Source organism: Furipterus horrens, unplaced genomic scaffold (genome assembly GCF_987537825.1).
Source record: "Furipterus horrens unplaced genomic scaffold, mFurHor1.1.pri manual_scaffold_6, whole genome shotgun sequence".
Lineage (NCBI taxonomy): Eukaryota > Metazoa > Chordata > Mammalia > Chiroptera > Furipteridae > Furipterus > Furipterus horrens.
In genome coordinates this window covers 18,589,821-18,613,322 of record NW_028327176.1, presented here as the reverse complement: position 1 = coordinate 18,613,322, position 23,502 = coordinate 18,589,821, and the positions used below count along the sequence as shown (strand labels likewise).

Sequence of the window (23,502 nt, the reverse complement as noted above, 5' to 3'; positions counted from 1 at the left end):
TGTTAAGCATTCACCAGCACAACGTTGCTTAAGGATTTCAGATGGAGGACCTTGACCCCAATTGTGCCCTCCACTCCCTTTGACTGTGGGCAACAGAGACCAGGATGGCGAAGCCCACTGGTGGGTTGTCCTTTGCTTCCTCACATTGGTTCCTTTTCATCTTGCCTCTGTACAGGCACCAGGAGAACTGTCCCAATGGACCACACCTTCTTCCCTGGCTACAGGAAGACCCTGCTAGGTCCGGAGGAGATACTGCTTTCCATCGAGATCCCCTACAGCAGGGAGGTGAGATGCTGTGCCCAAACCACTCCTCCAACTGGAGACCAGAATTGGCCCTGGGGCCAACCTTAGCATCTCTCAACTTGAACATCGATATTCTTCTCACTGAACTTTGCTTTTGATTAACCGTATTCACTCTGGACAATGAGAAGTTTTAGGGTAGGTGGCAAAGGGCCTGGATAGAAGCTAAATGTGTGATCCTGAGCCAGTCATTTCACTTTCCGGAGCCTCAATTTTCTCATCTGTAAAGTGGGCACAAGATTACCTACTGGGGAGTTTATTGTGAGGGCTGAAAAGTAATTCATAAGGTTTCTGGCAGATGCCTGGGAGCCAGTGAAGACCACCAGCTGGCAGCCAGCAACACAGTTTCAAGAACACATGGAGCTGTTGAGTATTCCTGCCCAGGTCAGAGGAGACTCGATTTCATAAGGGGAAGTGTGGGGTTTGTGTGCTAATGGGAGAGGCTGCCTGTAAGTCAGATCCTCAGATACTCCCTTTGGGCTCAACATGTGTTTATTCATAAACCTTATTCTAGGTTGGCATGGATGAAGGTCTCTGCTTCATGAGCAGGTTTTCCGACTTGTCCAGGCAGGTCTGGGAGCCTCTGGCTGCCTTGCTCTTGTTCTTGAGTCTGTGGCAGCTTCCGCTATTGTGGTTCTGGCCTCTCTCAGTAGCTACCCGTTCAACGATGGGCCTTTTAGAAGAGTGATCTGTGAGAGACTGGGGAACCAGCTAGAAACGAGCATATTAAGGGTTTACCACAGCTAGAGCTTGAACAAGTGTTACAAGGCATGTTTTGCCCTTGCTAATTTTAACCTCCTTAATGAGAATGCTAATTAAATTAGAGCAATTACATCCCCGAGGTGGTTTCTTAATGGTTTTCTAGCTTGTCCTTAAAGACCGTTTGAGCAGTGATTCCCAGAGTTTTGCATTTCACAGATCAGTAAAAAAAAAAAAAAAAAAAAAAGTAAATTATGAGGTTGGGTAAGGAGGTAAAAACAAGCATAGTACTGCCCAGTTTTTATTTGGCCAGGCAAGGGATGTAATCACAGAATATTTCATCAAAGAAAGGAGATTTGAATACCCAGAATTAGGAAAAAAGAACAGTCGACAAGCTCTCTGACATTTCGTGGCTGCAGTGAATTGTCACTGTGGACTGGCATAGTCCTGGACATCAGCAGCCCAAACGTCTGTTCTAAGGGACAGGTTCAGACTCTGGGCTCATGGCCCAGGGACATGTCTAACACCAGGAATCAGAACTAGCTTGATTATCAGGAAGGGTCTCTGTGGCTTCTTCAAACAAAAGCCTGTGGTCATTTTGGACCTCAGCCATGCGTCTCATTGTGCTTTCCTTAAACCTTTCCTTAAATTTCCGACCTTTAATGTGGATCAGAAGTTGTGGTGCCAGGGGGAGTTCAAATCTCAAGCAGAACCTGACACAGACAGGGCTTGATCTCACCTGGAACGTAACTCATGCTTTCTTTCTATTTCCAAAGACCAAGCCTGGCTCTGAGAGAGGGGTGGGTTGTGCAGGATCAAAGCGCAAAGGCAGCTACTGTCTCCTGGTGTGATTCTTTCTGTCAGGAAGCGCTATTTCTGATCATTGCCACCAGACTGGCGGGAGAGGCAAGTCAGAGAGCACCTGAGGAGGCTGCGAGCTGAAGGCTGTTGCAAACACTCTGTGCATTTTGGTGTAGCTACTTGAGAGGCAGTCCAGCCAACAGAGGTTTGGGCAGAGCCCCCTCAAGAGGCCGGTGCACTCCAGTACTGAGTGCCAGGATGGGGAAGGCACGTGGGCCTGTGGGGGTGTCTGAGGAGGCTTTGTGGAAACATCCTTCCTCCTCCCAGCTGTTGGGGTGAGAGTGCTCCATTCTTCTTTGTCTCTGACTTTTAGTTTCCTGACTAATAGAGAGAAATCCTGATCCTTCCAGATCCTGGGAATGTTATGTGGAACATCTGAAAATGTGGTGGTCAGTTTGGCCTCGATCTTTGATGCCTATCACCAGGTCCTTGCTGATCTGCAATGGTGTCATCTCCTCACCTCACTCACGTCCCTGTGTTTCTGGCTCACCATTTTTAGTCCTTGCAGAACAAGGTGGGAAACAGGCACCTTTCTCTTCTTTTTCAGGGTGAGTTCTTCTCAGCATTTAAGCAGGCCTCCCGGAGAGAGGATGACATAGCCAAGGTGACCAGCGGCATGAGAGTCCTATTCCAGCCAGGAACCACACAGGTAAAGGAGCTGGCCCTTTGCTATGGCGGAATGGCCGACAGAACCATCTCAGCCTTCAAGACCACTCGGAAGCAGTTGTCAAAGTAAGAGCTAATAGCAAAGTGAAACTGCTACTACCGTATTACTGCTGCTGCTACTCCTACTATGCCTACTCATAGTATTATTATTGCTGCTACTACTACTATTTCTACTGCCAGTGTCATGGTTAGTACTATTATATAATTACTGCTACTGCTAGTAGCATTGCTACAAATAGTATTGCTGCTGCTATACTATTACCATTGCTACTCCGGCTGCTTCTATTGCTTTTGCTATTACTAGTATTGCACAGCTACAACTATTATTACTATTGCTACTACTACTGCTGCTTCTACTACTATTGCTGTTACTAGTAATAATATCACTGCTTTTGGTCCTTACTACTTCTACCACTACTAGTAGTATTACTGGTGCTTTTGCTATTACTGTTACTACTAATGCTTCTTCAACTACTACTGTATTACTTATCTTTCTACTACTACTGTTACTACTGCTTCCTCTAGTACTACTACTAATACTACATCTGCCAGTGCTAGTATTACTCCTACCAATATTGCTACTGTTTCTACTACTACTATTGGTATTGCTACTACTGCTATTACTACTGCTGTTACTATTACTATGGCTATTATATGGCAGCAATTGTACCAAGCACTTCACTGGCACTATCCTACGTAATTTTTACCATAACTACATGGATAGATGAAGCTTAACTTTAGAGTTTGGCTCCCTGGTTCCAATTCTTGGCTCCAACACTTACCAGATAGGTAATATAATAAGTCAATCATGCCTCAGTTTTCTCACTGGTAAAATGAGTATAAAACTTTTTCTTACTAAAAGTGATGTTTTATATAAAACACTTAGGACATTGTAAGGACTCAGTAGATTTAACTTTTTTTGTGGGCTTTTAAAATTGTATCTTTTTGAATATGAGGAAACTGAGGTTGAAGGAGGTTAAGTCATTTGCCTGAAGTCACATAACTGTAAGTCTCTGAAGCAAATTTTGAGCCAAGGTTCTCATGACTCTGAGGCCCTGTGCTTCGCGCTCCACATGAAAGCTTCTGAGGGCAGAGGAGGAGCGCCGTCCCACACTTGCTCTCTGGCAGTTTCTGGAATGAGAAGCTGCTGCAGGAGGTGTGTGCAGGCCTGGCGGAAGAGCTGCAGTTGCCCCAGGACGCCCCCGGCGGCATGGTGGAGTTCCGGCGCACACTTACCCTCAGCTTCTTCTTCAAGTTCTACCTGACAGTGCTTCAGAAGCTGGGCAAAGAGGATCCGGAAGATGTGAGTGCGAGGGCCTGGGCAGGGCACGGACTCTCAGCGGCACTTTCGTTTGGGGTTTTGGGAAGCTGGTCTGGGTGAGACGGCTGTGGGCCAGGCAGTGAATTTGCTTCTCTCCTCTGGACATCAAAGGGCAGAGGAACAAGGACCAGGGTCACAGCCTGGGGAGCCACACAGAGATGGAAGCCAACTGGGTGACTGAGTGGCAGAGCACTGGGCTGGGAGTCAGGGACACGTGTTCTTGTCCTGGCTGTGTCATTAACTCATGTGAGAACTTGACTAGGTCGCAACTCTCTCTAAGTCTCAGTTATAAAATCTGCAAAAGGAGGCGAGTAGACCAGATGATCCTTCGGCAGTACACATAGCTGATACAACGTGGTTTTGTAGTAAGATGGGAAGGTACCGTGGAATGAGGATGTGAGGTGGGGCTTCTGCAGCCACTGCAAGGATGTGCGTTCAGGAGAGGGTGCTGCTACTGGGGCCCAGCTCCCCAGATCAGCTTGCCCACAGCATTTATTTTGCACCTTTTATACAGTAAAATCGCATAGGCACTAGGGGGCAGCCTAGTGTGGGAGAGAACACGGTCAGTGGAGGCCAGGCTAGTGTAACAACTGCGGAGACAGAGCCTGGGGGAGCAAAAGGAGAGAAAGAAAGCTTCACAGGTGTGGGGACAGCAGAGCAAAGTTCCTCTTTTAAAAATATGTATGATACTTATTTTTTCTGAGTATAAAGTTAATAAGGACTTGTAGGAAACTTTAAAAAATACAGATTGTATAAAGAAAGAATTATTCTCTGATCCTAGAGAAAATCACTAATATTTTTATTTATTCCTCCTACCGTTATCCTACATTTATCTGTCTATCTGTCTCATTCTGTTTGCTCCATCTCTCTGTCTTTCTGTTTGTCCTTCCTTCCATCCATCTATCATCTTACTGTCTTTTGATCTAGACATACAGTTTTCTAAATAAATTAGGGGTCACGCTGCATGTAGAATTTTATTTCCCCCTTGATTCCTTGTTAGATTATGTTGTGAACATTTCCTATATCATGAAATATGTTACACAGAATTGAGGAGAAAAAGGAAGACTTTTCCAGGAAGGCTGAAGGAGAGGAGTACCCCAGCTGAGAGAGCAGCATGCGTAATGCAGGGAGGAGGGAAGCTGTTAGGTGTGTGGGAGGAAGTACAAACCACTCATTGCACAGGGGGTTGGGGGGGTGGCACAGAGGCTGAAGCTGGGGTTAAATACTGAACTCTCAGGGCCCACGTTCAGATGCAGAGGTAGATCCCGACAGTACTAGAAGGAGTCTAAAATGAGGCGATCTGGGGAACAGTTGTTATTCCTGTTGGTTGGGGACAACCAAAGTCAGAGTCAATGATAAAAATAGTCAAGGCCACCTCTGTTCTCTTGCCTCCACAGAAGTGTGGTAAACTGGACCCCACTTTTGCCAGTGCCACCTTACTCTTCCAGAAAGACCCTCCGGCCAACGTCCAGCTCTTCCAAGTGAGTATAGATGGTGTGTAGCTAATATCAGGAGCCCTTGCAGACCACATCTATGATACTGACCATTGGCAAATGATGTACTTGAATTGTATGTAGGGCGCTTAAAGCTCCTTACTGTTGGGCATAAGTACCCAGGGAAGAAAATGGAAATTACATTAATGTCAATGAAGCTATTTCCCCCCTTACCTAAATTTCTCTCTTGAAATTACTCTCCTCTTCAGCTGCTCCTTAAAGAAAAAATATTTTATTTCTATTTTGTCTGTTCTGACTCCTCTGTGGGACTAATGTCCAGAGTCAGGAGTTCTCTTGAGTGTGTAAACAAACAAAACAAATAAAACCCCAACTTTCTCTCCACAGAAGCTTTTTGAGAGGCACTACAAACATTTTGGATTTTGTGGCCCATATAGTCTCTGTTGCAACTCCTCAGCTCTGTCTTTGTAGCACAAAAGCAGCCAGAGGGGAGTGTTGCTTTCCAGTACAATTTTAATGATAAAAAGAGGCAGTGGATCAGATTTGGCTCACGGGCCACCATTTGTTAACCCCTGCACTAGAGTGTGTGAACCCTGGGGCCTGGCTGCCCGGACTTCAATCCAGACTCTGCCATTTCATAATCATGCAAGGTTGGACGAGTTCCTTAACTTCACAGTGCCTCTTGGGCAAGTTAATGATGCTCATAGTGCAGATAATGATGGCACCTGTTTCATAGGATGGTTTTGAGGTTTAAATGTGTTAGTAAAAGCAGTTCCTGAATACAGTAAACATTCAATAAATATTAGCTATTATTTGAAAAAATAAAACAGAATTTTATTATGAAATGAATACGTTACAACATTCTGAAAAATACAAAGAAGTATAATGAAGAAACTAAAAATCACCCAAAATCCCACCCCAAAAGAAAAATTATCTTTTTATTTTTGTTTACTTTCCATTTTTATGCATATATGGACATATATATGTGTATATATATATATATACACATATATACTATATTTATAACACATGTTCTTTTTTATTAGGAAATTCAAATTATTTTTACATACACATCTACACAATATTTTACATCCTGTTTTTATACTTAACATGAGCTTTGTTCCTTCTAATTAAAATTCTTCAAAAATACTTTTAAACAGTTGCATATTATTCCATTGTATGAGGGTAACACAATTTATTTACCCACTCCCCAGGGAATGAACATTTAGTTTCCTCTTTCCTGTTTTTCTTTTCCTGTGTATGGTGATCCTTCTTGCTTACTTCTTTCATGCCTTTGTGCCTCCTCTATCTGTTCCCCTCCTGTCGCCTCCATTCTTACGCCTGTGGTTTGCTTTGCCACCTGGTCTGTAACTCTGCATGGTTTCCCTGGCCCTGTAGGAGAACAGTGTCCTCCACAGCTCTGCCTGACCAGTGATCATGTTATTCCAGGAGGTGCCCAAAGGTCAGTCTGAGGAGGACACAGTGGGCCGGCCCCTGCCCCACCTGGCTGCGGCCATGCAGGCCTCTGGGGAGGCCGTGTACTGTGACGACATCCCTCGCTATGAGAATGAGCTGTCTCTCCGACTGGTCACCAGCACCCGGGCCCACGCCAAGATCAAGTGAGTGTAGTAAATACACTCAGAGAGGAGGGTGCTGGGACTCCCTGCCAGGCACTGGAGATGTACCCCTTCCGGTCTGGAGGGGAAAATGGGGATCATCTTAAGACTGCAGTCTGGAGAGGAGGGGGAGAAGTTAGGAGCTCAGGGGTCCTTGGGAGGATGAGGGGATGACTTGCTGAGCTAAGCAGGGGCCAGATCAGCAAAGCCTTGGAGTGCTGAATAGGGAGGTTTCATTGACCCAAAAGGCAATGAGGAACTGCTGAAAGGCCCTTAACAGGACCAGGTTAGAGCTGCACTTTGGATATTTGACTAAGTTTCAATGCATTTTCAGAACGACTTGAATCAGCACAATAGGAAAGAACATGGCCTTGAGGTATAAAGGACCTGGGATGGTATTCCTGTTTCAGTGCTTAGCAGCTGTGACCTTGGCCTGTGTACTTAAGTTTTAAGTTTCCCCATATGTAACAGGTCGTCTTTGTGAGGGTTAGTGATAGTGTCCACAAAGGACCCAGCAGAGAATAGTCACTTGTACCTGCTTGTGGAAATTTGAGAGCCTGAATGGCAAGAATGCCATCTCTAGTAGTAGTAGTAGTGGTGGTGGTGGTGGTGGTGGTGGTAGTAGTAGTAGTAGTAGTAGTAGTAGTAGTAGTAATTCCTACCATTAATATGAAACTTAATATTTGCCACATTCTGGTTTAAAGCATTTTACATGTATTGGCTCACTTATTCCTCACAATAACCCTATAGGTAGGTATTCATATTATCTCCATATTCCAGAAGAGGAAACTGAGGCACAGGAAGACTAAGTTACCTGCCCAGGTCACAGCTGGGGTTTAAAGCCAGGCAGCATTAGCAACTGGGCTGTGCTGCCTCTGGATGTTCAGACCAGAGACTGTGGACTTTATTTCCTGGTGGGCACTAGACACACCCCCTGCTGAGTAAAACGGCTATAAATGACCTTCCTTGGACACTGCCACTGCATGGATTTGGAATCACATCTCCTTGTCGTTGGTCTTTTCTCTGCTGATACTCCTAGCCTGGAGAAAGGGTCCAGGAATGGGGAAACTTGCAGGTCTCTGAAAAAAATATTGTTTAAGATAATATGGTTGCCAGCTATGGGGTATATCTATTTCCCTGTGTCCTTGTCTTGAGCCCATATTGATAGTGCCATGACCAGCAGAGTGTACACTCAAACGGCTTTGCTCCATACTAGCTATGTCTGAATGGATGTAGGAGGATGGGGAGTGTGTTGTAACAGCAGTGATCAGGGTGTTCCCTGCACATGCGCCTGAAAGGGTGTGTGATAACAAAAGCTGACCTGACTGTGGCCCTCTTCGTACCTTAACCTCAGCTGTGCTGCTCTCTGGCCGGGTGACTTTGGACAAGCTCTTTAATTTTCTTGAGCTTGAGTTTCCCCAAATGTAAAGTGGGGATAATGACAATGACTTTCTGGCTCTCTGGTGAGGATTACCTGTTTGAAAGTTGGTTGGTGCTTCAGAGTGGTTCCTATAACTTTCTCTAAGGTGCCCCTGCTCTGTTTCCCCATGGAGGCATGGCCCAGAGCGAGCCGAATGTAGTTCAGCCTGTCATAATTGATGAGTTCTTCAGGCATTCTCTGTTTGAGGTCTGAATTGAGGTCTAATTATAGCCAGGGTGCCCCGCCATTCTGAACTAGCTCTGTGAATGTGGTGAGAGAAATATGACTGCGTGATGATGGTCAGGTGCATTGGATGTGTGGTCCAGTAAAGGCCCTAATGTGCTGATTCTGGATGGGTATTAGCTGTGAGGTGGGTTTTAGCCAGAATTTAGATAGCTGTTGATTATGATTTGGTTAGTATTAGGTCCATGAGAGCAGGCCTGTCCTATTCATCTTATCTGCCCAGTAGGACTCAGAACAGCGGTCTTCACATGATAAACATTTTAGTCAACACTTGCAGAATAGAATAGGATAGGATAGAATAGAATAGAATAGAATAGAACAGAACAGAACAGAACAGAATAGAATAGAATAGAATAGAATAGAACAGAATAGAATAGAATAGAATAGAATAGAATAGAATAGAATAGAATAGAATAGAATAGAGGAAAGCAAGAAATTAGGGTGGAGGAAAAACTGTCAAAATGAGGACAGGGTTCATCCAGTTGGGTGACAGATCTTCCATTAGTTTTCCTGCCTGGCCCCTCCCGCTGCTCCTTCTTGCAGGTCTATAGATATTTCAGAAGCTCAGAAGGTGCCAGGGTTTGTTTGCTTTATCTCCGCTGATGACATTCCTGGGAGTAACGAAACTGGACTTTTTAATGATGAAACTGTCTTTGCAAAGGATAAGGTATGTCTTGGATTTTTTAAAATATGAAGCTAGTGGCATGAGTACTGAAGTTTTAATTTGTACAGATTCCTCCAAGTCCCTCATACTGAAAAGATTTTACATTTGCACATATTATTGCCATCATCCAATTGGCCAGTATTCAGGGCAATCAGTAAAGGGATAGAATAGAATATGCTTGGTAGCACTTTTAATTTTAAGTAATGCTTACTTTTTTATTTAATGGATGACTGCTGTTTGTACATAGTAGGATGGGTCCATGCCAAAGTGGCATTAAAAAAAGGCTGGTGATTGTATTTGAACTAACAATCAGGTTCTTAAGTGTGCAATATTAAATTCCTCTTTGCTAAAAGAAAATAAAAATACATTAAATAAACTTACCAGATAAAAATGACAATACCACCACTATGTGAGTATTGATAATTCACTTACTTGAAAATCCATCTATTGATTACAACTATATATGGAGTTCTGCCAAAAAACAAGATTCCAAACATTCAAGACAACTGCATATAGAGTAGTTCCCAGACAGTCACTTTATAATTCCAATACAGATCAAATGTTGCAAATTAGAAGTGGATTGGTATTTCTGAAGGGCAAGTTCATCTCATTATTGCTGTAAAAGTGAAGAAGGAAATGAAAAACTAGACCCAAGGCACAAGGACTCCAAAAGGAGAGCACGTGATAGAAAAACAAATTGCTTTATAAACTTTAAGAACCCCCAGGAGCACTGATAGCATTATGGTTAAGGAGAATCATTCAGGTTCAACAACCATCATTCTTGCCAATTAAGTCAATAACTTCAAAGGGTCCTCAAGGAATGATGATTAGAGACAGGCATACTAAGTATTGGTTCTTATTGTCAGAAACTCCGTATTCCGAAGTGATGAACTGGACAGTTTTTTTGTTGTTTATATTTTGGAGTGTGTTGGAAGAAAATTATCTCTGAAAGAGGTTTATTGAGCTTTTATGGGGACTGAACTGTGAAATGAAAAGAAAATAATCATTATTCTATAAATCTAACAAAAATCTAGTTTTTGGTTATCTAAAAACTGGCACTTGGAAACTACAGCTTCTGGGCATCTAGATGAATATAGAATATGATTGCTGCCTTTGAGGAGCTATTGGTATAAATATGCGAAGAAGATAAAAGAGAATAGGATGGTGGAAAGAAAATAAAACTGGGAGTCAGGGCCTATGATTTAATTACAGTCTGGTAACAAGCCAATTGTGATCTTGCTGTCTGGGTCTCCATCTCTTTGTATGAAGAACAAGGGGATTGGAGTAGATCCGAGTTGACAGATAGAGGTCATGCTGCCATACTTCCCATTCCACTGCTCACGGCAGACATTAATCAATCACAACATTCTCTCCTGGGCAACTTCTCAATAGGCCATCAGTACTAAATCCTAAGAATTGGCCCTTGAGATGAAGTGAGTCTGCCGTCCTGATGCTGGTCATCTCCAAGTTCCATTTTACTTCTACAGTTACTAAACACTTAAGGAGAAGCACATGACCCAAATAATAACATAAAGAAATGAGAAGGCCCAGAGCATTCCTAGAGTGCCTTAATAGGAAACCGTGGGGCATGAAACTTCCTTTGTCCTTTTGAACAATTCAAAATAATTGGCTTTATGGGGGGCTTTGTGATGTTCCTCAATAGTTTGGCTCTCCTCCTAGGTGACTTGTGTTGGGCACATCATTGGTGCTGTGGTCACTGACACCCCAGAACACGCACAGAGAGCAGCTCAAGGAGTGAAAATCACCTATGAAGACCTTTCACCCATTATTATCACCATTGAGGTAACAGAACGGGCTGCCTGTGGAGAGGGGTGCATTCCCTGCCTCTGCAAGCGTACTGTTTAGGATCCTCTGGAGGAGATTTGAACAGCAGCTGGGATTTCCCTAGATAGGTTTTATGTCTCTTCCAGCCCTAGGACTCTGTGGACCTGTGAATTCTTCCCATGATGATCCTAGACTCAGTCCACTAAGGGCCACATGGAGTCCCTCCTACCCAATTTCAGCTCCATTTTGGCCCTTGAGGGATTCTTTGCTTTTCCCAAAAGTCTAAGGTTGCCCACCTCTATCTAAGGAAACGGGGAAATATGACTTTCTGGGGTACACATGTGCTGACTTTAAGTCTGTATAGGAAGCTTGCAGAGATGCCTATGTGAGAAGAGAGGGGCAACAGTTCTGAGAACTTCTCTCCCCCCAATCAGAAACCACCTTCCTCCCTCTGAAAGTCAAGTCACTGAAGCTTCTTTTCTATCCTCAGGATGCTATCAAAAACAATTCTTTTTATGGATCCAAGCTGAAGATTGAGAAAGGAGACCTCAAGAAGGGGTTTTCAGAAGCAGACAACGTGATTTCAGGTGCAGCTACACGGTGCTGCAGAGGGGTGGGCTGGCCCCGGTTTCTGAATGAAATTCAAGAGCTGTACCTGTAGTCCTGGGGCTGGGAAGTCATTTCCTATCATTTCTGAACAAAAGAGTTCCTCTGGTGTCTGTGACAAAATAGTAGACAGTTGGGTGGGAAAGAACTTCACATTCATGTTTATCTCCACTCTCCAAACTCTAGGCTGGATATACCTAAATGATTCTAGAGAGATGATAGTGTGTCGGATTTGGAAGACTGTCTAGGGAAGATAAAGGCTGCAGATGCTTGGGCAGCCTTGGCCTGCCAGGCTGTTAACCACATGGACTCTGGGTCCTCCCCATCCACCTGAAGGCAGTCCTCACCCATGCTCAGCTAGTGCTGCGCCCTCCCCTCCCTTCTCCCCCACTGTCCACACTGTGAAATCAGGCCCATAGCCCTCACCCCAGGACAAAACTGCCAGTCAGACTCCTTTTGGAATTGTTTTCTACATGGTCTGTTGTGCATCGTTGTTGCTAGTAAGTTAACTCACTGGCTGGCCTGAAAGCTTCAGTTCTGGAAGGTATTTTTAACTTTTCAATGACATCTGTTGATGCTTTCTTTACCTTTTCTAAAATTTTACAGTAATAGTTTCAAAAGCTTGGATTTCCACTGGCTGCAGTAAGAGAGCTTCATGCCTGATGCATTTTAGTGTTGTTCTGGTTTCTTTGTTGGGGTTCTGGGGCTCAGCTCCCAGATTGCTAAGACTGAGACCCTTTTAACACACCTGTTGGGGAACATAGAGATTACCTGTGAGCAGTTCGTTCTTGCTTTGGGCACTTGGCAAGTACACACTCTCCTTAAGCAAACTTGTTTGCTCTGCAGCAGCAGGCTCACTGTGTTGGGTCTGGTTGCTTCCCCAGGTGAGTTGTACATTGGTGGCCAAGAGCACTTCTACCTGGAGACTCACTGCACCATCGCTGTCCCAAAAGGTGAGGCAGGGGAGATGGAGCTCTTTGTGTCTACACAGAACCCCATGAAGACCCAGGTAGGTGTCCTCTGGGTCAGCTCAGGGGCCTGGGGAGGGTGCCAGGGAGCTCCTGGACATTGTGGGGAATGGGAAGAGGGAGACCTGGGCTGGCCCAGAAGGGAATTGGAGGGTAGTGGTCCTGGACCAGACCCTGTCCCCAACAAGCTGGTGTCACTGAGCTTGTTACATAATCTTTCTCTTGTATAAAATGGGGCCTGGTAGGCTTGTTGTCATGATTAAATGGCTTTTAATACTTGGACAGAGTCTAGTAAGTGGTAGCTATTATGATTCCACTGATGTATGGCCTTGGTCACATCATATCTGGCCTCAGTCTTCTTATCTGTAGAATGAAGGGGTTGGGTAAGTGATAGTCATGGGACCACTAAATTACATGCAGCAGCTCAAACATTCATTTCTCTACTGCCTGTAATGTGACATTGAATATCAGAATTTTTGGCACTTGGTTCTGCCCTCAGGCTCCACCAGTTCATGGCCTAGTGGAATGAGTTGGCTCTGAAAGATTGCTGTGACTAGCTGCTTGCCCCTCTGGTTAAAAACAAGCATCTGAATTCAGTCTACGGTGACCGATGAGTGTTGAACCCCAGCACCACTACCCAGGGGTCAGCACTGGGAGGGGAGGGGAATTTTTGAATCTAGGAATTTCAGAATTCTCAGCAGCAATTAGGCCTGTGCATATCAGGCAGGCTTCTGGTCAAGCCTGAAGCAAGTCCAGATGATGCACTCAGAGCAAGTGTTTTTTCTTTTGCCCACAGAGCTTTGTTGCTAATATGTTGGGGATTCCAGCAAATCGGATTATAGTCCGAGTAAAGAGAATGGGAGGAGGCTTTGGAGGGAAGGAGACTCGAAGCACCATACTGTCCACAGCAGTGGCCCTGGCTGCATACAAGTGAGTCTGCCCAGTGGGTTCTGGAAAGAAGAATAAGGCTGCTTCTGCCAGGAAGGCTTTCTGGATTTCCCCCTTTGGAAAATAGATTCTCTTTGCCTAGCATTTTCACAGCCTTGTGCTTTTAGAACTTTTGGGCATAGTGGTGAAGATGATATCATCTGATTCTTTGTGTCCATGTCTTATCTCCCCAACTGAACTGTGAGGGCCCCGAGGGCAAGGACACAGCTCACCTTGTCCAGCTCAGATCCTAGACAGCAAAGCAGCCCAGCTCAGGTCCCCTGAGAGTGCCAAGTGGAAGAGGAAGACTTCCCTGCTGTTGCCATCTCCGAGACTCACAGCGCTGGGCTGTTGGAGAAACCCCGGTTTTCTTACCCTCTGGTGTCTCCTGCAGGACTGGCTGCCCTGTGCGCTGCATGCTGGATCGTGACGAGGACATGCTGATAACTGGTGGCAGGCACCCCTTTTTGGCCAGATACAAGGTACCAGATGTTGGGGGCTGTGCCAGGGCGGGCAGTGCCATCTCATTAGGACGCACTCTGACTTTTTTAATGACCGTCTGTAGGAATTCAAAGAGGAAATAGCAACAATAGACACTCAAACTGGCCAAGAGCAACTCAGAGGGGTGATGCGGGCAGGCCACCTCCCAGGCAATGTCACAAGGTGGTGTTACAACTTCTGTGGATGTGCTGTGTTCCAGATCCGGTGGTGCTTCACTCCGGTTCAGAAACATGATTTGTCAGCAGACCTGGGATAAATCCTTCCTGCAGGATTGCTAATATTAACGTGTTCACAGCTTGATATGAAAATCAGAATGACTGCTTAGTGATTCACAATGAGAAATAAAATTTCCCAGGGCCTGGGCAGGCACAAGTTGTTAGGGTGGGCACCTGCTCTGCCAGGCCATGTGTGGCTGAACACGGCCCAGTTTCCCTGCAAGACAGGCACTTTTCTGGGCTCCTGTGGGTGACCGGTTCCTGTTCTGACCATGCATCCTGCTACCTTACACACCAGTCCTACCTTACAAGTCCCAGCCTAGCTCTATAAACCTGGGGGCTTTCTCTCTCTACCAGCTGACTTTGAACATTTCCTCTTTGACCTCTTCTGTTTCATGACTCAACACCCCAAAACAGATTACGTTTCTCTCATTTTCAAATTTTTGTGGGCTCAAAGAAAGTAACTTGGTCTTTTCGGGTCCCCATTTCCTCACTTATGAAACGGCCTGTACGAATTTGTTTTGATGATTACTAAGGTAAGGAATGTCAGTGCACATTGAAACTTGCAAAATGTGACTTTTATTGTTTGCTGGCAAAAGCTATGAGGGGAGACTCTAGTCTCTTTCCCAGATTTTCTTCCCAGCCCTCCCTCCCTGCCCTGTCATGACCAACATTCTCTTTTCTATCTCCTCACTGCCTATGGTAGAAGCCAGGAGGAGGTAGAAAGGAGTGTGGGGAGAAGGGGTACCAGGGTTGAGCCACGAGTATGTCACTGGGGAGATGTCAGTTCCTCTCCTCTTGTTCTGGTGATCCCTTACCTTCACCTTTTTTTGTGGTGCGGTGTCTTGCTCTTTCTGTTTCCCCCAGGTAGCATAGGTGGGAGGGGAGCATAAGAGATAGACAAAGGGGACTGTTGGCAAATCCCTTTCTCATCAGGTTGGCTTCATGAAGACGGGAAAGATCGTGGCTCTGGAAGTGGATCACTACAGCAATGCCGGGAACACCGTGGATCTCTCTCAGGGTGTAAGTAGGACTGCCTCCTGCATCCGGAGGGAGTGGGAGGTCAAGGGCGTGCCCCACAGCCTGTTCACACAGGCAGGTACAAGCTTCCTCTATTCCCGCAATAGTTCCCCAATGGGTCCCCGCCCTCAGATTCTCCATCCTTGGTTAGTATGTAAAGCACAGAGATAATCATATTACTTCTTGATTAGAAATTCATCTTTCCTGTGCAAGATATTTTAACAAGAAGGAAACTTAGTTATAGAACTTTGTATATATACTATGGTGACATTGTGTGTGTATGCACATGTATATAATGTTATAGTCTGGAAGAAGATACACTGAACAGTGATTGATGGGGTAAGGGGGCATTTTCTACATTGTACATTTCTGAAATGTTTGAATTTAATTAATGAGTTGAGTTAGTTTTTAAAAACAAATTATGAAGTGTAGTTTATATACCAGGAAGTTCACCCGCTTGAATTATATAATTTAATGTTTTTCAGTAAATTTAAAGTCATGCAACCATTATCACAATCCCATTTTGGAACATTTTCATCACCCTCAAATGACCTCTTGTACCCATTTGCAGTCACCCTTGTTCTCATTCCCCAGGCCCAGATAGCCACTAATCTATTTTTAGCCTAGAGTTTCCTTTTTCACATACTAGAATCACACACTCGGTAGCCCTTTGTTTCTGGCTCTTTTCTCTCAGAGTGTTTTTGAGGTTCATCCATGTTATAGCATGCATCATTTCTTCATTCATTTTTATTGATGAATAATAGTATTTCCTGATATTGATAGACCATATTTTGTTTTCTATTCACCACTTGATGGGCATTTGGGTGGTTTGCAGTTTTTAGCTTCTATGAATAATGTTGCTTTGAACATTCCGATACGACTCTTGTACAGATATATTTTTGTCAGTTTTGAGAATTAACTAAGTTACCTTGGTGATACTTACAAATATTTTTAATCTTAATTTTATAACAATATTAGTTGCATATCCATAGATTCTTGTTTGAAACAAAAAGTTCAACATTTCAGGAAAAGCAGAAGTTCCTTACTACTCGCCTCCACCCCAACCCCTCTTTGCTAGGGGCTCTCTAATTGGCTTAATTAGGAAACTTTACACTTCAGATCTTGTGAAAAACTGTTGAGAAAAGGAAACATTTTTAGTGTTCTTACCATTTATAACACTGGCTTCTTGGTGTTGTAGGAAAAATCAGGTTGAAAAAGATACAGTGCTTGTCCCCAGAGGTCATAAATTCAATCCAGCAAATATTTATCGAGTGCCTGGGGTGGCGACATAAAGAAGCATATGGCATTGTTTCTGCCTTCGGGAAGTTCACAGTGTGGTGGAGGAGACGGATAATAACATACAGAAGGAAATAAAAGTACAAGTTGACAGAGCACTAAGGAAAAGCAAAAAGGGAATTAATTGGGACGTACTAAAATTGCCAGGATGACTAGGACTGAAATAATTAGACACAAAAACAACTTGTGGGAGAGAGAAATTAGACATGGGGAAGGAAGCTAAACTCCAAATGAAACAAATAAAAGCCACCATTTATTGCATCAGAGAGATGAGTTATTACACCTTCACGAAAGAACAGTAGGCTATAAAAATGGAACAGTCGGAGAATTAAAATGAACTCTTGTGAATTAAAACTGTGGAAGCAGAAGATGTGAAAGGAACTCAAGGAGCTCTCCCCAAACGTTATAAAATAATGTGGGAAAGTAGGAGAGAAAATACAAAAAAAATTTGAGGACCAGTTGAGTTGAGAAGATTCATGTAATAGAACTTAAAAAAAAAAAAAAAAAAAGAAAAGAATTAAAAAAAGAAGATGGAAACTACCAAGAAGTAATTCAAGCAATTTTTCTGAATGATGAGCATACATTTTTAAGTTAATTTAGTAATAAGTGTGCAGAAATCTAAGCAAATGGAAAAATAAAGACGATTTATTAACTCCAGGGGGAAATGTCAACAAGCAAGTGATCATTACATTAGTGTATGGTTCAGCTGAGAGTAATGTTTACAGAATAATAACATTAAACTGACTTTTGATCAGATCAAAATATAATTATATGGAAAGGATAGGGGATAGGAAGCTGGTGTGTATTCAGGGGAAGGGGGTTAGGCAGAAACTAAATCCTGAAAATCTAAAACTGATAAAGTCAGAAAGTGACAATATAAGCACATTATTTGGAAAAGTGGGTGTTAATTAAACAGCTGATAAAGAATAAGCTGTGAGAATTGTAAGTGGTTGTTTCTGGGAGTGGAAGGAAGGAAAGTCGAGGGCCCCCTGTTTTGCATCACACAACTTATGCAAGTATTGGACTCTTTAATCTACTTGAGTCTGACTTCAATGGGAAGAAAAAGTACTTCAAAATTAATTAATAAAGTCACATTTTAAAAAAGAGGACAAGTGATCAGTTCTAACCAGAGGGTCTGCGAAGGACATCCCCAGAGAGCAATGGGGGGTTTGGGCAGGTGATTAAGGTGGGCAGGGGTGTGACAGGTGAGACGAACGTGTAATCAGAAAAGAGGATACAAAATCTATTGGAGAAAGACCTTGAATTCCATGCTGGAAGATTCAGACTTCACTCTGGAGATAGTAAGTGCAGGTTTTAAGCAAGCTGTTGACCTAGTGTGACCTAATATGTTAGTACAAGGCACGGATTAGGAGGAGACATGGAAGGCCAGGACTGCAGTGGAGCGGCTGTTGCAATATCCCCGGGAAGAACTCATCTGGGCCTGAGGAAGAGCAGTGGCTTGTGGGACTGGGAAAGGTGGGGGTCCAATGAAACCAACTCCTGGTTCTCTCCCACTTTGGTTTCCTCTGCTTCAGATAATGGAACGAGCGCTATTCCATATGGACAACTGCTACAATATCCCCAACATCCGGGGTACTGGGCAGCTGTGCAAGACCAACCTGCCCTCCAACACAGCCTTCCGGGGTTTCGGGGGGCCCCAAGGGATGCTCATCGCTGAGCACTGGATGAGTGAAGTTGCAGTGACCTGTGGGCTGCCTGCCGAGGAAGTAAGCTGGGAATTTGATGGCACGGCTCAGTGTGGGTTGCCCTACTTAGAGAGACAGTGGCTTTGCATCTTGGGCGTATCCCCTAGGAGCAGAGGATAGGCAGGTGCTGACGAGAGGGGCCCAGGAGCTTCACTAGGTTTTGCTCCCCTCACCTGCTGCCCTCAACAAGCCTCAGTGTCCCTCTCCTTGGGAAGGTGCGGAGGAAGAACCTGTACAAAGAAGGGGACCGGACACATTTCAACCAGAAGCTCGAGGGGTTCACCGTGCCCAGGTGCTGGGATGAGTGTCTCGCAAGCTCTCAGTATCACTCTCGGAAGAGTGAGGTTGACAAGTTCAACAGGCAAGTGCAGGGAGGGGAGGAGTCCGACATTCTGGCGCCCTCTCGGGTTTCCTATCCTACTACAGCCTCTTTGCTGAACTCAGATTACAAAGCTAATGATTTAATGAATAATTTACGAGGTTGCTGAGTTTGCCAGCTGGCTCATAGCCATCTCTTTAAGACCATGAAACAATCTTAGCCTGGGGGCAGGTGGGCTCACAGCCTGCATCCAGTGTCATAACTTCTCAGTGTGGTTCATCCTGCCATGTCTGTCTGCCTCCCGGGCATACCACATCCCAGAGACATCAGCCCAGGACCAAGAACACCACAGTTGTGCACCCGCCTCTAACACTAATCTATAAATGTGACCTTGGCAGACACTCCGCCTCCCTGAGCCTCAGTTTCATCATCTGAAAAGCGGGGATAGTTATCGTGGCTTTGTCTTGTTCACTGAGTTGTTCAGAAAACCACATATAAAGCACAGAGGAGGTGTTATTATCATCAGTGAGCCACAGTTCCTTTCTGGGATAATCTCAGTTCAAGGTCACCAGGATACTCCAACGCAATATGAATTACACTTGGGGAAAAAGGGCAATGACACTTTAAAGTTAGGTGCTCAGGGGTGGGCCCTGCTCCTGCTGCACAAAAGGACGCAGAACCCAAATTCCTACCTTTCTCATTCTGTCTACACAATTGGGGCATGGTGCAGTTATCACAATGACTATATGGGCAGCTCTGAGGATGCCTTATTTCAATTTTACAAAGTTGCTAACCAAAAATATGTTCAACCTGACATATATATGATAGAGGAGATTCTAACCAAAAATATGTTCGGCCTGACATTTATATGATAGAGGAGATTCTAATCAAAAATATGTTCAGCCTGACATATATATGATAGAGGAGGTTCTATGGGAATGTTTTTTTTTTTCCTCCAGGGAAAATTGTTGGAAAAAGAGAGGACTGTGCATAATTCCTACCAAGTTTGGAATAAGCTTCACCGTTTCTTTTCTGAATCAGGTAATTGCTTTCTGTAATTCTATCTCCATGGAACTGGGGCCCCATTTCCCCCTCTTTGCAAGAGAAAGCCTACTGCCTTTGGCAACAGAGCTGACCAGAGGAGCTCTTTGCTGTTTAAATGAATTTGCATATCCCTATTTCTCCAAGATGTCATGAGACAGTGAGGGCAGCATGAGCCTCAGAGACCTGGGGTCAAATTCTAGTTCTTAGCCTTCCAGGACCATGGACAGTTACTTAATTTTTCTGATCCTATTTCTTCATCTATAGGAGCAAGGACAAAGATATTTGATTTACCTCCTTCAGAGAATGGGAGGGAGGGAGGGAGAGATGCAGGAGGGGGCAGGATGAGAGAAAGGGAGAGAGGGAAAGAGAGAAAGAGAAAAAGAAAGAGAAAGAGAGAAAGGTGAAACAATTTTGTGAAGTCCTGAAGGGCTCTCTAATTAAATCATGAGATGGATACTGCTTTAATTTTTGTCTGGGGTTTATATCCAACACGTTGTTTGCTGGTTCTCTTTCTCGTGGGCTGCAGTACTTTTGCCTCGAGGTTAAGCTGAACTAGGACTTACTAAATTTTGTGTCTGGCACGCTTCTCTTCCCTTAGGCAGGAGCCCTGATTCACGTGTACACAGATGGCTCCGTGCTGCTGACTCACGGGGGCACTGAGATGGGGCAAGGCCTTCACACCAAGATGGTCCAGGTGCGCAGCCTGGGGACGGCAGTGTCTGTGTCGGGAGAGATGCTGCGAGAAACTGAGGGCTGGGACCCACCGGAAGCAGAATCAGGCCCAGGCTCTGCTGCTCGTTTCTATGTGACCTTGAGCAAAACTTCTGCTGGTTTAGCACTGAGGTTTCTTCATTTGAACAAAGGCTTTGGCCACGTGATCTCTGAGGTCACTTCTGTTACCAACATTCTAGGGCTCTGTGACTATGTGTTAGGTGGGTGTGCTGTGAGTATAAAGGCAGCTGGTTTTGCTCACATGCGAGACCCCTCCCAGTGGAGTCAGATGGTGGAGCTGGATCCGATTGAGCACACTGCTTGGCTCCTGGGGACTAGCTAGATGGGATTTTTTAAAATGAGGGTTAGCTTTAAAAAGCACTTGAAATTGTTTTTATTTTTTAATTACAGTGCATATTCAATATTATATTGTATTAGTTTCAAGTATACAGCGTAGTGATTAGACAGTCGTATACTTTACAAAGTGGTCCCTCTGATATTTCCAGTGCCCACCTGGCATCATACATAGTTATGACAATATTATTGACTGTATTCCCTGGGCTATCCTTTATATCTCTGTGGTTATCTTGTAACTACCAATTTGTTAAAAGGCACTTTTAATCATCACGAGGTTTATGAAGATTTCCTCCAACTAAACCATTCCATAAAGTGCTGCTTCAAGTTCAGGTAGATGTGAGAACATTCCAGCCTCAGTAGAACTATAGTTGATGAAATTGTTTTCTTGCCTGTATTTGTAAACCCAAATCCTGCCTTGGAGAAAAGGCAGCCCAGCCTGAAGCTCACCCCTTTCCTAAAGGGTGATGTTGTTTTTCTTCACAGGTGGCCAGCAAAGCTCTGAAAATCCCCACCTCGAAGATTTACATCAGTGAGACGAGCACTAGTACGGTGCCCAACACCTCTCCCACGGCCGCCTCTGCCAGCACTGACATCAATGGACAGGCCGTCTACGTAAGGAGCCTCAGGAACCAGCAGAGATGAGGGCCAGCCCAGGGCTTCGGGTGCACAGAGTCCCCAGGGTGGGAGCTTGAATAACCTTTGCAGGCTCTTTGGCTGTGACCATGCCTTTGGCTCTCTTACCAAGGAGAACCCTGCTCCTCTTAACACTGAGCTAGAAGAGAGACCCAAAAACCATAATCACTTCCATCAGAGTCAGGAAAGATGAGTGTAGCAGTGGGAGGAAAGTCGGAGAAAACGCAGGGGTTCTGGAAAGACATAACACCTTGGTGTGAGACATGGCCACAGACAATGGGTTGAAATTGAAAATCAGTTGTAGGGTTGGCCAGGTCTGACCTCCTTGCTGCTTCTCCCATGTGGGGGATATAATCAAACAGAGGTTGATGGATGAAAGCATGTCCTTACAGATCCCTCAAGCATTTTACCTTTTGTCAGCATAAGAACTGGGTCAAGGAATACTCTCCAAGCAAAGGCCAGTGGTGGGCCCTTTGGAAGGATAAGTGGTTTCCACCCTAGGCCTCAGTAATTCCTTATAGGGTGACAAGGCTGTTCGAGTGGCACCCTGGGCACATTTCTTGGAGGTGGCTTTGTGGAGTCCCTCAAGGTTTTCCCTGAGCCAGGCATGCAGAGGACTGACGTGTCTGGTGTGTGGTGGATGTGTTCTTTAGGAAGCTTGTCAGACCATCCTGAAAAGGCTGGAACCCTTCAAGAAAAAGAATCCCAGTGGCTCCTGGGAAGACTGGGTAAGTCTGAGCTGATCCAAGCTGCTTTTGCAAATGAGAGTGGAATGAAGAGCAGGGTCTCTGTTTCCACCCTGAGCAGGAAAAGGAGATCGTGACCTGGTCACACAGCAGAGGGGAGTTGAGGGGTCTGTCTGCTTTCCCAGGACAAGTAAATGCTCAGCTGTGCTGAGTCTCCTTCTCAGCGGTTCTCATAGATGAGGGAAGCTACTTGAGCCACTTTGATCCAGGGTTTTGAGAGCTCTGTGAGAATTGGGGGTTTGGCTGCCCCGAGCCCGAGAAGACAGCCCAGTGAACACACCTCATGGTGGATTCTTCACTTGGGCTTGGTCTCAAATCTCATTCATCCGCGGCCTTGATGAACCTGGTTTTCTTCAAACCTTCATCTCCCAGAGGGCTGCCCCTATCAGCCTCTCCCCTTGCCCGGCTTTGGAGTCTGGGCCCACTGAGATTCCATCTGTGAGGGAGCGGGAGGAAAGGACATTATACAAGAGTTTATCTCACACCTGGGATTTTAGGAGTAACAGAGTGAGCACCTCTAATAAGAATGAACCCAGTTCTCTGACTTCTGGTTAGGAGGCCTGCATGTCAGAAACCCCCAGAGTGAAGCTGCCAGGAAGTGCTGGAATGGGAGGACTAGGCACAATCATAACGCGTAAAGTGAGACTGCAGACGAACCAGCTCAGATAGTGCAATAGAGTCACAGAAAGCCAACTTCTTCTGTCATGCCCGCTCATCTTACTCTGCCTCCTGTGACCTCTACTTCCCTCCCCACACTCATGATAGCACACGCAAAATACCGTATGGATGCAGGTTGATTTTGGTGGCTTAGATTTTAGTGTAGATTTGGAAGGCAATGTTAGTCTTTTCAACAACAGCCTTTACAGTCTGCTGACCTGAGCTTTCTCATCAACTATTTGCCATATCGTCCAGTGTTCCTTATAAGTGGGTAACCCCCAAAACACCCACGATCAAAAAGGTACAGGCAGGAGGTGATAGGCATCAAATCTGTTCAGTGTCTGTGCTGTACAGAAAACACGTCATTACTACCACCACATATTTGATACCACATACATACGGTAGGGACCCTAAAGAAACTTTTGCTAAACCTTAGCTGTCTCATCTGTAAAGTGAAAATGACAGTAGTCCTGATCTTATAGGTTCAGAATATTAAGTAAGATAATGTGTGCAAATTACTCAATAGCATCTGGTAAATGGTAAAGAGCCTGGTTATTGATGACAATCGTGATGCAAACTGTATCAACAATAAATTAAATCTTAGTGTTGTACTTGTGCTGGGGATACCCTTAAAAACTTATTATGTAGCTAAGGAGATAGGATGGGTGGAGAGATAGATGGATAAGTTTATTAATAGGAAAGTACCCGTAAGAACATAGGTATTAAATGAGCAATATGGAGAGTTGATGTTATAATGGCCAGTATAGGTA

At 44.7% G+C, this 23,502-nt stretch overlaps 1 protein-coding gene across 2 annotated transcripts in view; it reads left to right on the top strand.

The window, feature by feature from the left end:
• Positions 1-23,502, top strand: part of XDH (xanthine dehydrogenase) — a 60,256-nt gene that overhangs the window by 27,406 nt on the left and 9,348 nt on the right. For both annotated transcript variants that reach the window (XM_090281102.1, XM_090281101.1), the window contains exons 13-30: positions 176-285; positions 2,408-2,592; positions 3,655-3,829; positions 5,245-5,328; positions 6,748-6,917; positions 9,121-9,244; positions 10,922-11,044; positions 11,517-11,613; positions 12,517-12,641; positions 13,397-13,530; positions 13,922-14,009; positions 15,180-15,266; positions 18,095-18,286; positions 18,481-18,626; positions 19,544-19,625; positions 20,227-20,322; positions 21,180-21,308; positions 21,983-22,057. In XM_090281102.1, the coding sequence (XP_090137228.1) occupies positions 176-285; positions 2,408-2,592; positions 3,655-3,829; positions 5,245-5,328; positions 6,748-6,917; positions 9,121-9,244; positions 10,922-11,044; positions 11,517-11,613; positions 12,517-12,641; positions 13,397-13,530; positions 13,922-14,009; positions 15,180-15,266; positions 18,095-18,286; positions 18,481-18,626; positions 19,544-19,625; positions 20,227-20,322; positions 21,180-21,308; positions 21,983-22,057 (2,222 nt within the window). The remainder of the gene's footprint in view (positions 1-175; positions 286-2,407; positions 2,593-3,654; positions 3,830-5,244; positions 5,329-6,747; positions 6,918-9,120; positions 9,245-10,921; positions 11,045-11,516; positions 11,614-12,516; positions 12,642-13,396; positions 13,531-13,921; positions 14,010-15,179; positions 15,267-18,094; positions 18,287-18,480; positions 18,627-19,543; positions 19,626-20,226; positions 20,323-21,179; positions 21,309-21,982; positions 22,058-23,502) is intronic.